General features: G+C 44.6%; 1 protein-coding gene across 1 annotated transcript; it reads right to left on the reverse strand.

The window, feature by feature from the left end:
* Positions 1 to 9,252: 9,252 nt before the first annotated feature.
* Positions 9,253 to 13,267, reverse strand: LOC102701992 (AP2-like ethylene-responsive transcription factor AIL1). The gene is made up of 9 exons (XM_040522534.1): positions 13,078 to 13,267; positions 11,812 to 12,373; positions 11,636 to 11,718; positions 11,453 to 11,461; positions 11,258 to 11,346; positions 10,983 to 11,056; positions 10,622 to 10,672; positions 10,324 to 10,400; positions 9,253 to 10,069 (listed from the first exon to the last, which is right to left on the reverse strand). The coding sequence occupies exons 1-9, from the start codon at positions 13,265 to 13,267 to the stop codon at positions 9,618 to 9,620; spliced, it is 1,587 nt and encodes a 528-aa protein (XP_040378468.1). The 3' UTR covers positions 9,253 to 9,617.
* Positions 13,268 to 14,898: the final 1,631 nt, after the last annotated feature.

A 14,898-nucleotide genomic window follows, 5' to 3' on the forward strand; every position in this document is an offset into this window, starting at 1 on the left:
GATGTTTGATATTAATTTAAAATATTAATATAGATTAATCAGAAAACTAATATCATAGATGAGAGTTAATTCATGAGACGAATTTTTTAGCCTAATTAATCCATAATTACCAAATGTTTACTGTAGCATCACATAGGCTAATCATAGATTAATTAGGCTCATTAGATTTGTCACACAAATTAGTCCAAGATTATGCATGATTTTTATTTATAGACTACGTTTACTATTTATAATAAATGTTCAAACATTTGATATGACTAGGGGCTAAAGTTTAGCCCCTAGAAACAAATACCCCATATATCTCTTGCTGATTGAGCCAAGCACAACCGGCTCCACTGGTGATTATTCTGAGGTCTAGGCATCACTATGCTAGTCTGTTTATTAACTGTGTAATTAGTTTTAGTGTTCATATATATTTAATGCTTTATTTAGGTGTTTAAAGATTCGATGTAATGTTTTCGGAGGAAGTTTTTGAAAACTAAACATGGCCTTAGTTTCCAGAACTGATCAATTGTCTACTCCTACGGTCATACTATATGTATGGCTTTTTAGAGCATTCCGAGTAGATCAACTATCCCATGTTTTATTATAAAAATAAAGGATAAAGAGTAAAAGTTGAGCTCCAACAGAGCATCTATTTTATCTTGTATTCTAAATATCATCCATATTAGGAGAAAGAAAAGACATATTTAGATATTCTCTCTTTATTCTCCAAAGAGTTATACGGATGATCTCCAATCCTAATGAAATTTGGGTGACCGTATTTCGTCATCCCGGCTAAAAAAAATATGGTTGCTCTGCTAGAGTATAAAGAAATATAAAGAATAAAACTATTTTAGATAATCATCCAAATTAAGATATGGATGATCAAATTTAGATGAGCCGCTGTAAGTGCTCTTAGAGTGAGTAGAATAGATGATGTAAGTGGGTTCCAAAAATCAACACGTTATATTTATATTTATGTGAAGGAGAAAGAAAAGGAGAGAGAAGAAAAACGTCCTACATATTTATAGTCGGCTGCAACACAAGCTCTAAGACACTGTTTATATAAGAGGTGGACTATGCATTGATGATGTAGCATATTTTGTGATAAGTATTATATATGTTGATTTTATATTAGCTCTTAGTGATATGAAAATATTTTGAATCTAGTAGTTAACTCTTCTATTAATGCTCTGTAGGTGAAACAGAATGAACATTTTAGTGTGAATCTTGCCCTAACTTCAAAATCAGACATGCTCATCTTTACAGATCTCTGTCAATGATCGCGGCATGTTCATCGCTTGCAAATGTTGGCCCATTGGGATGATCGTACGAATCCCGAGAAACGAAAAGAAGCTTAGGAAGCAACAGATCCGAGAAAACCAGAGCAGGGCAGCATCATTCGCATCAAAATACGTGCGATGCGTGGTAGGATTTCATGTACGCACTATTTCCCCTTTCTCTTTTCTTTCACTCCTTTTACTGCAGTTGGACTGGCTGGTTTTGTTCCGAACAGATCTTATATAGTTTCAGCTCTCTGAAGCATACTACTATTCCATATCAAACAAGATTACAACTGGTTTTCGCTCAATTACTTGTTGCAAGCTGCACATCTGCTGCATATTGGGCAAACTAAAAGGCATTACATCATGAGCCATCGTAATAATTTCAGATGTTTAGAGCAGGTACAATAGCAAGCTATAAGCCAACTATAAGCATTTTTGAAGAAGATAAAAAAGAAAAGAGGGCAGCGGGCTATTAATTTGTAACCAGCTGCACCACGGACTTCAAGACACATATGTGTATAATATGTGAGACCGAATATTAGTTACGTAATTTATGCTATTATATAAATTAACTATTAGATTGGCTATAGACAAGTTAGAGCCTAACAGTTGGCTATAATATTGGACTTGCTCTTAGCTGTACAACTAACAAGCAGGCCATCATGCGTTTTGTTGCAGTATTGGCCCTCCCGTTTCGTCTGACACACTATCGCCCACGCTTGCATCAACTACCACTCCCACGTGCGCCATCGACTCATTCTCCTTTAAATGTTTTTTATGCACTTTAGTTTGTACTTCAAGAGGATATACTTAATAGGCAGTGGCAAGTGTTGGCATTTTTTGAGCTTGGAAAAAAACCCGCTGTGATATATTACGAATACTCCCCCCCCCCCCCCCTCAAAATGCAAGTATTTATACTATTTGAATCTTATACTAAAAGATAAATATTTCTAGCACTATTCGCATTACTACTTATCCCCATCTTTCACTTCATATTTAAAATTATTCTCATTTTACCCCATCTAACCTCCCACCCCATTTATTTCTCATTTATTAAGTAGTACCATAGTTTTTTTTCTTTCAACCATAATTCCTGCAAAACAAATTAGAAATATTTATATTTTAAGACAGTACTAGTATCATCTATTAACAAGGTGGCATGTCTGCCCTCTGTCATGCGCTACTGTCTCTAGACAACAACCTAGGGCCATCGGGACTCATATGTGTCTGTTAGAGTTTGTATCGTTATGTGTACGTGGTCAGTGACAAATTAAGATTTGGACTTTGTAACACCCAAAAATTTCTAGTTGTTAAAATTATTTTTATAAATACCTATGCGCTAAAATCTTGGGTCTTTGTGTGTAAATTAAGAACCTAAATACAAGGTCTCGGTTTTCCTTCCCTTGAAACCCCAAACTCAAGATTCTGAGACTCGAATTTAAAATTTGAATTTCTCTCCCTCCTACAGAACCCAAAGGTATCCGCCCAAAAATTTTCTATTCAAATTCCCTTCTGGAATTTGAATTTCGCAAAGCCGGACTCCCTCCAAAGCCACACCCTGAACATTCTTCAAAGTCCGGTCAATTCTCTAGAAAATGACCCAAACCTTCCTTGAGCTATTAACATCTCAAATTCGAATTCGAATACAGAACTCACCAAAACTTTCACTCCACAAACACTTGGAAAATTATCAAAACCTGGCAAACAGGTTGGGCCAAATCTCCATCTTCTTCCCCCTGGGCTCTGCGCATCTCCCTCTCTCTTTCTCTATTGGAAAAAGTCTACCAAAGGTCCCTCAACTTGAAGGCGAGTCTATTTTTCGTCCTTTAACCGGAATACCAGAAACATGTACCCCTAAACTCATATAATCTGTTTAGAAAAGATCCCTCGGCAGTTTTAGCTCATTCATTCACTTGTTTTACTGATGTGGCATCCAATGGGTCCCACATATAAGTTTTTTTTTAATTGTCTCTCTCTCCTCTCCTCTCTCTCTCTTCTTCCTCTCTTCTATGCTTCTCCCTCTCTCTCTCGCCGCTATGCAAGCAGAATCGCCACCACTAATGGACATGCTCGACCCCCGCCGCGACATCCCCACTCTCCTCCGACATCTCACCCCACTTCCTGCCCATATGCTCGCCGAGTCGTGCATCCTTTCCTCGCTCGACCACCCCTTCGTGCCCACCCTCTACTCTACGCGCGCCTCGACGTCGGGCGCTATGCGTGCTTTCTCATGGACTACTGCTCCGGAGGCGACCTCCACGCGGTGCTCCGACGCCGCTGCAAGGTTCTATATATGTTGTCGAGGTGCTTCTGGCGCTCGAGTACCTGCACACGCTTGGCTTCGTGTACCGGGACCACAAGCCAGAGAACGTACGTCCTGCTTCGAGGCGACGGTCACGTCGTGCTCTCTGACTTCGACCTCGCGCTCCCGGCATCCGTGGAGCCCGCCGTCCGCCGCCACTGGGTTCGGAAACTCGACCACCGCAAGAAGAGAATCATGCCATCGTACTTCTCGGCCAATGGCGACAGCATCGACGACGGCAAGATCCTATAGATAACTAACTCACCCATATCCAACTGAAAATCTCCTAGTCAATCTCGGATGCATGCATGTGTCCATACAAACATGGAGTGCTTCTTTCTCCTAGACGTGAGCTGATCCCTGGTCACATTTGCATGCATGGGTAACTAATTGGCTAGATGTACTCTCATCTCCTAGCAACACAATCAGCCACTACTCACTCACTACCAATCTCTCTGCTCACTCAGCCATGCAGCAGTGCAGCACAACCACTAAGCTAGCACTCACGCCATGCAACACACATACATGTGACTTCTAGACAGCTACTACCATATGACAATACAAATAAAGATGCTGAAAATTATATTTCTAACAGAGATGGTTGCCGATCCAACGACCGCGAACTCCAAGGACTGCGTGGGCACGCACGAGTACCTCGCGCCGGAGCTCGTGAGCGGGAGCGGCCATGGCAACGGCGTCGACTGGTGGGCATTCCACGCCTTCGTCTACTAGCTCGTGTACGGTCGCACGCCCTTCACGTACCCGCAGCTCGACGGCGAGGCCGATGCCGCGTACCTGTGTGACCTTATTAGCAAGCTACTTGAGAGGGACCCGCGACGACTTCAGCCTGCGCCGCCGCCGCCCGCGTCGACTTCAGCCAGCGCCGCCGCTCGCACCTAGCTCGGCCAGCCCCAGCCTGGCCAGGTCGCCGCCCGCCTAGCTGCACGTGCCCAGCCGCCGCCGCCCTATGCAAAGTGAGAAAGTAGAGAGAGAGGGGAGAGCAAGCGGCTGACATGTGGGGCCATCTTATGCCACGTCATCCGAAATCGCGCAAACACAGAGTCAATCCTGCTATGGGACCGAGTTTGCACGGTTTAGTTTAGTTAAAGGGTAAACATTTCTGGTATTCAGGTTTAGGGACAAAAAATAAACTTACATTCTAGTTGCGAGACCTATGTTAAACTTTTTCCTTCTCTATTTATCTCCTTTCCCTCTCCTCCATCGATCGGCCTGCGTAGCCCAGCGCCCCAGCCTCGGCCTTCCTCCCTCCGGCCAGCTCGGCGATGCCGCGGTCGAACATAATGGCAAGCGGAGGTCCTGCACCTCGGGCAGCGGACAGGAGGCGGCGCTGTAGGTGGATTGGATCGCCGGTCGTTACAGTGCGACGTGAAGCAGTTCGAGCGTATCCGATACGTATCCGTGTCCGATCTCCCGCGAGCAGGGGGCGCCGTCGGCCTGCTGTTTCCGCCACATCCTCATTCCCATCGCTCTATCTCTATCCACGCACTCCATTTCTCTTCTGGAATCTGCATCATGAACCCTAGGTTCTCTTCTGGATCTGGCTTAATTTGCCTTGATAACCTTTGAATTTTTTTAGATAAAGGATTTATATTAAACCCGGCCTCTACATCCCGAAGAATGACGCAGCCAACTGATAACCTTTGAATGGTTGCTGCTGAATGCCTGAATATGAAACCCAAGTTTTTTTTGGGATATCTACGGAATTTGAATCCTTTTGGCTTTAGTGCTTCGTATAGGATGATGTATGTATCATCGGTCATCATCAGTCGTTGATCTTTTGATTGGTTCATTGTAGAACACAAATTTCACTGCTATTACTTGCTATATGCCTCTGAGAGGATATATAACTGCTGAAATCAGCACTCTGTCGCTCTGCCACACACTTTACAAGGGCATACTGTCGGATTTCTTTTAATGGGTATTTGTAAACTGTCAGAATAATTATTCTATCACCGAATTAATCTTAATTTTGCATTATGATGACGTGTGTACAGTAAGAAAAAGTTTAGTTACCTTGCTCCATATTAATCATAGGAAGCATTCCTCCGGATATATTGATTCCAACGTTTTATTATGTGGTTGGAATTTTTTTTCTTACTGTATACACGTCATCATCAGTAGTGAATGTTAGTGGGTTTCTTTTTCCAACTTTGATCGTGAGTCTGTAACTTATATTTTTGTTGGACCATGTCATATGAAGGTGGTAGCATCCAAGAAATGCATGTTCAAACAGTCTGGTTTATTAATGTACCCGTATCATCTCATATTATTTACTCGTTTTCTGCTCTGTTTCAGGCCCTCAAAAGTCTCAGGCGACGTATGGTTGATGTCCACCAAAAAGTCCCAGGAAGACGTCGTGTACCCCGAAATCGATCCTAGATTGAAAATCAAGGTCGACGATGAATCGAAGGATCTGGCCCGTTCAATAGAGCTGCCACGGGACATGCTGGACGTTGAGAAGGAGCTCCATAAGAGCGGCCAACCGACAAAAACCAACACGGCCAGGAGGCGCGCAGCTGCCCAGAGTCTTTGCCATCCACCGCCAAAGCCCAAGTCCAGGAAAAAGCGTGGTCTCACCAGCAGGAGCTCAAGCTCACGAACGCACATATGCCCGAGCTGTTCATGGACCTGAAACCTTGAAGCTTGGAGGTCCATTCGACCCTCGGACACCGGACACCATAAGCAGTGTGAATCAACAGTTTAGATAGATTCTAATCGATCCTGTAAAAATCCTGTGTGTAAATACATGCTTCTTCCGATGCCTAATTATGGATAGAAAATAACGATTTTAGCTAACGACATCGTAGAATCTCCGTGTAAGAGATTTGCTCCGGTCCAAAAAAAAATATATCTAGATACCGGTACCTCACGATAATAAATCGTTTCTCAATATAGATCTATTTGAGTAGAATGGATACTATGATCGAAAACGATTTGATACCGTAAGTATCAATACCTCGATGTGTTTTTTATTAAACTGAAGCAAATCTTGTCACGCAAACTTATAATAACCTTGAGAGGGAACTGCTTTTGGCTATCAATCTCCAGCCAAAATTCAGTTGACGAAAAAGAGCTCGGCTAAACCTAACAGTGATTATAAATCTTATACGGAGTAGTACTTTGGTTGCGTTCTTTTCCCGGTCTTTTCTTAGCTTTACCATCGACTTTTGTACGGGTACCTCTTAAAATGCTAACGGTGTACTTTTCGCTAAAAAGTTTTTATATAAAGTTTAGCATTTCACATTTCTAATTAGAATCTTAATTTTTTTAATAATTAATTCTATCACTTATATCATTAAATACTACCTCCGTCCCATAATAACCTTATTTTTCGTTTTTCTGTGTCAAACGTTTGACCATTCGTCTTATTTGAAAAATTTGTAAAAAAAACTTAAAAAAATCAGTCACGTATAAATTACTATTCATATTTTATCATCTAGTAACAATAAAAATATTAATCACAAAAAAATTTCAAATAAGACGAATGATCAAACGTTGGATACGGAAAAACAAAAAATAGAGTTATTATGGGACGGAGGTAGTAGTTCTTAAATAGATTAGAAAATCACCCATTGCAAAAAAATGTGAAACATCTGAAATACAAATGGGGTGATTGTTTGGCTTTCGTGGGTACAAGTCAAATGATATGTTTATAAATAAAAAAATAATTTATGGATAAAATTTGTATATATGTGTTTTTAGCAATGTAAAAGTCAAGGATGAAAAATAAACTATAATATAAAAAACTCAAATTTAACAAGTTAAAATTTTAAATTTTGCCTTATAAGCATAAAGAGAAGTGAAAAGGCGGGGTTGAAATAATTCTGATTACCGACAATTTAAGTGGTTCATGTGCAGTAGAGATGTTTGGAAAAGGCTATCCATCCATCTCAAAATGTAGTCACATAGGATATAATTCAACTCATCGTAAAACTACGAATCTAGACATAAAGCATATCCGATTCTTAATCCTAGGATAAAATATATCCTAAGATATTCTCTTTTTCCAAAATAATTTTTTTTCACTCGTCACACATCTACCAATACAAAAGCTAAAAGTTTAAAATATCCTCCGCTTTGCCAAATCTCAATATATTATTCTTTACGTTATCTATTACAAATGTATTTATTTCTTCATTTTATAAATTACAATACAATGATCACTCAAAATAAACTTACTTTTGAACAAACTAGAATAGCTAAAAATAACTTTATTTTGGAAACCATGAGCAGCTCACATTTTGGAGCGTGAGCCAGGAGTACTCCGGTGTACTGTACTGATCCAATGCGAGGGCCAGATGAGAATCTTGTCCTGGAGATTTCTTTTCTGCGACGGACACGATTGAAAGTTGACGCTGCAGCAATGCGTGGGACTTTTGATCAGCGCCGTCCCCTCTCGATTGGATCTCCCCCGGTCAATTCCTCGCAGACAAAGGCCCAGTATTTAAACTTGTATCATGGTACCATTTGGATTTATAAACTTTAAAATACACGTTTAGATTTATGAACTTGTTTTAATGTATTATTCAGATCCATGAAATTATTTTAAATATACTATACAGATCCATGAACTTGTTTTAATGTACCATCCAAGTCCATAATTTTAGACATTAAAACGAGTTCATGAACCTAAACGTGTATTTTCTAAGTTTATGGAACGTACCGGCACAAGTTTAAGGACCGGCCATGTACTTTACTCTAATTTTTTTTCCAAAAACATCACATCGAATTTTTGGACACCTAAATAAAACATTAAATATAGATAAACCAAAAAACTAATTACACAGTTACGGAAAAAATCTCGAGACGAATCTTTTGAGCCAATTAGTCTATGATTAGCCATAAGTGCTACAGTAACCAACATGTGCTAATGACGGATTAATTAGACTCAAAAGATTCGTCTCGCGGTTTCTAGGCTAGCCGTGAAATTCGTTTTTTCATTCGTGTCCAAAAATCTCTTTTAACATCCGATCAAACATTTAATGTGACATTTTTTCTAAAAATTTTTTCAATCTAAATACCTTAAAAAAGACGAGGAGAAAAAAAATACCCTACTCCCATAGCTTTTCTTTTTGGCATCTTGCAGGTGCGAAGGCCCAAGTCTCCTGCAGGCTGCAGGCAGCAGCATCGGGTGCAGCGACGACACGGCAGTGCGGTGCAGAGCCCGGGCCGGGCCGGACCGGCCGCAGCGCATGCAGATGCAGCTGCACGGCAGCGGCTAGCGGCGCGCTGTGCCGCACAGTAACTCATTTTTGTAGATTGGCCGAGGTGCTGCGTGCTGCCACTTTTGGGCACGCACATTTAAAACCCGATTCCCGCGTACGAGTCCCTCGCTTTACCTGCTGCTCCTCCTCCTCCTCCTGTCGCGTTTGGGTTCTTCAGGGTCTCTCACTCTCTCTCGACCCTCCTCGCCTCGATCGGCTGGGCACCGTACGAGTACGACACGTCGTGCCACACACACGCAGTGCAGCTTGAACGACAAGTACGTGCGGATGCTCGCACCACGTACGTAACGTACTCCCAAAACTGGTCACCGTAACACGATGGCACATTGGCACGGCGTGGTCTCGCCGCTTGCAAGTAACGTCACCTCCACCGATATATTTTGCGTGTTTTTTTCACTTGGCGGAATTGATCCGATAGATACGTACATGCACGGGACAGAAGGAAGTAATCGGGTACTGCGAATCCGGAGAATTCGTGTGCTGCTTTCCCGGTGGAGCTAGGCAATGCATGGATCCGGGCATGTTAAACCGTTACAAAACGCGGCAAAATTGTTGCTACCTCCGGAGGGAGATGACAACCGTGCGATGCGACATGCATGCATCACGCGCCGGGCCTGCTGCAGCTTGCTTTGGGCTCACAGTATGCGTACCACGCGACGCGACGTGCCACGGCCGGTCGTCACATGCGTAGCAGTTTCACTAGCCGCTAGTGCACAAGAAAGCACTAGTACCATGCAAATGGCAGTATGGCGCTAACTACGTACGTGCGACGACGCGCGCGTGCGGTACAGTAGCTAAAAATCAGTCGTTCCACAGCGCGAACACCGGGAGCTGGTGCACGGTGGTCGGGATGCCGGCGACCGGGCGCGCCGCGGCGGCGGCGGCGGCGGCCATCCAGTTGCTGCTGCCTCCTCCGCCGCTGCTCTCGCCGGCCTCGAACTTCATGGCGTGCGCGTACTGCAGGCCGTGCAGTAGGTGCGCGCCGCGGTGGCTGTCGGAGGCGTCCGAGTTGTCCGACGCGCCGCCGCTCAGGTCGCCCTGGGCGTCGGAGCGATCGGCGCTGGCCCCGGGCGCCGGCGCGTCGGGCACGCGCGTCGGGGAGCGCCGGCACGCGAGGTCGCCACCGATGAGGTGCGTGCTGGAGCAGATGCGCTTCACGTCGTACTTGCTGATGTCGAAGTTGGTCACGGCGTTCAGGCCGCGGAACTTGATCGCCGCTATGTCGTACGCCTCCGCCGCTTCCTCCTGCGTGCCTGTATCACCGCGTTTCTATTCATCAATTCATCCAAAAAACGATAAGCAAAATGTCCCAAGTAATTTGGTCTAACACAATAAGTTCACATGAATGGCATACTTTACTCACATTTTGAAAATATAACAATACAAAGCTACAATAGCATACTTTAAGAACAAAGAACAAGAATGACATGATCACATGATTACAGGTAGATTACCAACAGTAAGTATTTGCATCTGAACAAAAGTACACTGCTGAAACAAAACTTACTGAAGGTGCCAAGATACAGGTCCTTGTTCCCTGCCACCCTCCCAATCCTTGCCTGCCATCTCCCGTGCTGGTGATGCCTGCATGCATGGGGAAAGCAAGTGCAACAGGAGAGATTGCAACAGACATTACAACATGCAAGCAGATCGATCGATGCGACGATGCGTGTGTGTGCGTGTGTTTGTGAGATCAGAGCTTCAGAACTCCCAGACTCCCAGAAGTTCTGGGTTGATGAAAAAAGGCTGCAGATGAGAGTAAAAATATGGAAAAGAGAAGTAAATATGGAGGAGCAGCACGGCACCTCGTCACTCCTCTGTACATGGATGCTCCCCTCGAGAAGCCACTGCTGTTCCTGCAAGAATAAATTTCGCAGAGAAAACTTGTAAGCTTAACGCGGCGTTGGCAAGTGTGCACCGGATGTTTCATAATTTTGGATGCATTTGTGGGTGAAATCATGCTGACAGATTAGGTAAACTCAAATTTTGTTTCTAGTAGTACAGTAATAAGATCAAGTTTGCGCTTCTGAAAAGAATTCAGAGTAACAAATCGTGGATTTGTAGGGTCTTAACTAATTGTTGTCACAACTTTGTTGCACTCTTGCATTTCTCAGTGATTCAATAATGTTAGAAGTGAGACGACAAGGATGGAAAGAAGTACAGTACCTTCTTAAGTGGGCAATGAACTCTTGCCTTGTCATGTGCTTCATGTCCTCCAGCTCCTTCTTGTATGTGCTTAACTGAATGCAACGCATCCCAGTGTTTCAGGGCACAGAGAAAGCATGAAACATCTACTGGACACTTGTACTAGCCTTTTACCAGAGTCAAATTAAAGAACGCAGGAACGAACCGGCCCCTACTGGATCTTTATTATTTCCTTTGTGTTGATAGAAAGAAGAATGGAGTGAATGCAATGCAATGGATTCTCCAACCGTACTTACTGGGAAATTTATGTGAGTAGTTGGACCCCAGTACTTGAGTGCTGCCAAATCATAAGCCCTTGCAGCCTTCTCCTCCTTGTCATAGCCACCTTCAAACAGCCATGGCACAACAAAGGTTAGAATGCACTAGCAATATTCACAATTCTACATAGTGGAAACTCCTAAACTATACCAATGGGAGTGGTGCTAGCTTACCTAAGTAAACTGCTTGTTGGTGGGGGTCGCAAGAACAAGAGCATGCATGCAAAAGTTGTTGTCAGTAATAACAACATAACATGTCCATGTAGAAGTTGCAATCATTCAGTTTATCATTGTGATTTATGAATTATAGTAAAGGTGACAAATTTGCTCAGGTGGATGTGGTTGGCTATAGCTCACCTTGCCTTCCTTTCCTGGTCTGGCCTTCTTTTCTGCAAGTGTTGTCCCACAAGTGAGCCTCGTATCTTCCAGTCCATCTATGTCTGAAAAAAGACGAGCACGTAGACAATGGATCAGTGGACGGCCGGTCGTCACACGCCGGAAGCAGCGAAGAAGCTGTGCATGTCGTCACCAACCTCGTGACGCCACGGAACTGGGACGTCCTCTGCCCGAACGTCTGGGTGGGCTTGCGGACCACCGGCATTGCCGGCGCCGGCTCGCTCGGCGGAGCCGCGGCCGGCACGGAGAGTGACAGCGCCGAGGACCGGTCCGGCACGTACATTGCCTGCCGGAGCCATGACTTGATGCCGGAGATCGACATGGAGCCGTCGACGACGCCGCCGCCGCCGCCGGCGGTGTTGTACATCGGCGCCGGCATTGGGTTCTGTGGGCCCAGGAAGTACTGGGCGTGGTGGTGAGGCAGGAAGTGATGGTCTTGCGGCGGAGGCACTCGCTGGTCCGGCAGGACGACGGTGCATGCCGGTGGCGCATTCATGTTGATGTCAATGCCACCAACGTTGCCGCTGCCGCCATGGCCGTGGAAGTACGGGCTCGAGAAGGCCTGGACGTCATGGACATGATGGTATTTGAGCTGGTCGACGTGGCTGCTGCTGTACAGGTCACTGCTTTTGTTGTTGCTGTAGCTGACGCTCATGAAGTCCTCAAGCTTGGGGTCTTTGGCCTCTGCATGCCTCCAATCTGCACAGTGCCGGTACAAACAAGAGACAAAAAGAAACGGAAATGATTCTGCATGCATGCTGCCCTTTCTTTAGCAAATAGGAATACTGTACAGATCAAAGGTGTTGTAGTGATTTGAAGACATGAAATGCGATGGACCAGCAGTCCTGCAGACCTACTACTACATTCGATACCACTTTCTGGACCAGTTGCCTCGATGAAAAGTACAGTGCAAACAAAGTGAATAAAATGAAGTGCCTTTGGAACAGCAAGCAGTGTGGTTCTAGTAGGTGCAGAACATCTGAACTTTCGTTAGAGCTCATCAACATATATCCAGAATCCAGATGCATGGATGATGAACTTTTATGTACTATATACCAGAAACATCATTTGCAGTGTTTCTTCTATAAGCCAAGTTCATAAAGATTTTACAAAAATATAGATGCACCAACTACTCAGCAAGATGGATCCTGGAAATTTTCCTTCTACTCAGCAAGTGAATATGGCATGTTTGACCCCCCCCCCCCCAAAAAAAAAAAAGGAGACAGAGAGCATGATATCTAAACCAAAGGAGCATTCAGAACACAAACTCATCTTACCAACCGAATAACGTGATTGAAATAAAAATACCTAGGTTTCCCTCAGGGTAAAATCAGAAGGACAAAACACAAACTTCTTAAACTTTTGTCAAGCAAACATAGTATTCGCCTACTCGAGTGGCATACCTGGAGCGTCGTACTGCACAGATCCATCGGAGTGCAACGGCATAGCCACGAGAGGTGAGGCTGCGACAGGCGACGAGCAGGATCCATCTGCATCGCCACCTCCATTGTTCCCCTCGCCGCCGCCGTCTCCGTAACCCCTCGCCGAGGAAGAAGACAAGGAGAATCCAAGCCAGCCATTGTTCATGTCCATCTCTCTCTCTCTCTCTTCCCCCAAGACACCGAAAGCAAGACGAAGCTCAAGACACCAAAAGGAAAGTTTCTTTGATCTTTCCCGGAGTCTGTAGCTTGCAAGCAAGCAAGCTAAAGCTAGCTAGAAAGATTGATGCTCGAACTACGAAAAGAGCCACCCTTTTTGACGTTTATATACGTGTGAGCTATATATGGCTATGCGTGTGTGTGTGTTGTGGTTGGAACGATATGAATGCAAAGAGAGAGCTACGAGGAGTATAGCCGTATAGCGGTAGTGCAGCGGATGAGAGAGGAGATGGAGATAGAACGAGCGAGGCCATACAAAAACAAAGTTTTGGTGTGCGACTAGGCATTGCATTGCATGGACGCATATGCGAGAGTGCGTGGTCCAGCGTTTTCTTTTTGCGTTGGGGTCTGTGCCACCATAGATACGTCTTGCAGTGTGGCAGCTGGGGCCTGGCATGGCGAGGAGCTGAGACGCCTGACGTATACTCTCTGAACATCTTTGGGCTCAGCATCAGCTATAGCTTGGGGGGTTTTGGGTCCTTGTGTTCTGCGAGTCTCTCTCTCACGTGCCAAACTCAGTGATCTGGGATCACATGCATGCAAAGAAAATGGGTCGAATCTTCTCAGGTGATTTGGCGATCCAAAGGCCGGGAGCAAAACTGATCGGGGCAGTTAAATTAGGGCCTCGTTTTCTTCGAGTGTGTTTAGGTAGTTGTTGCTTGGTCACATATCCGTGGGATTAGCCCCATGCATGTTCCATTGGAAATCGATGTTTGGCAGATCGGTTTTTATATACCAGTTCTGAATTCGTCTCCCGAGAAAGAACAAAAGGAGTGCTTTATAATATGTCATGTGCTACCTTGAGTTTTTGAGTTGACATCGTCTTCAATCCAAATAAACGACGGATAGTTTCGCTTGAATCGAGCCAGAAAGTGCGTGATTTTCCGTGGTATTAATGCGCACGCCCACGTGAACAACTCACGTCAGTAGAGAGTAGAGACAGGGTGCATCATATACTGCTTCTCTCTCAAACTCAAAGTCGCAACACATGGCTGGCAAACTAGTAGAACGAGACAAGTCATAACGACTCAGCTTAATACTATAGCTACCGAAAGCTAGTTGCAAGATCAAGCGTATGTTCAGTTCAGTTTGTTACCAAAATCAAACATTCTAAATATTGGCCGTAGCAAAATTTTGGTAGGCAACAGACTAAATTAAGGATGACGAAGACTCAGAATCCCGACTCGCTAAAAGCAGAACGAATTTTTTGAAGATAAGACAATTCTGACGGTCCGTGAGCAAGATCTCCCATGTGAAGATTCGACTGGATCACTGGATGGACACCTAGCCAGTGCTACCTGATTACGTTTGAGTAGATATGAGAGCGTTTTTGTACATGCTGCAGCCGTAGAGGAAGAATACTTTGGTTTAGTACTGACGACCCCGTGGTCCGTGCATGATCTCAATATAGCCAACACGCGTGCATGTGTTCCACCAGTTTTTCGCCCTCGCGGACATGCCGCAGTTGGACTCTGTACCAAAAGAGACGGACACCCATGGCCGCGCGATAGGCCGGACGAGGCAGCATGAGGAACGAGCTAGGTAGGCTGGGCCGCTGGGGTTTTA

Source organism: Oryza brachyantha, chromosome 3 (genome assembly GCF_000231095.2).
Source record: "Oryza brachyantha chromosome 3, ObraRS2, whole genome shotgun sequence".
Taxonomy (NCBI): domain Eukaryota; kingdom Viridiplantae; phylum Streptophyta; class Magnoliopsida; order Poales; family Poaceae; genus Oryza; species Oryza brachyantha.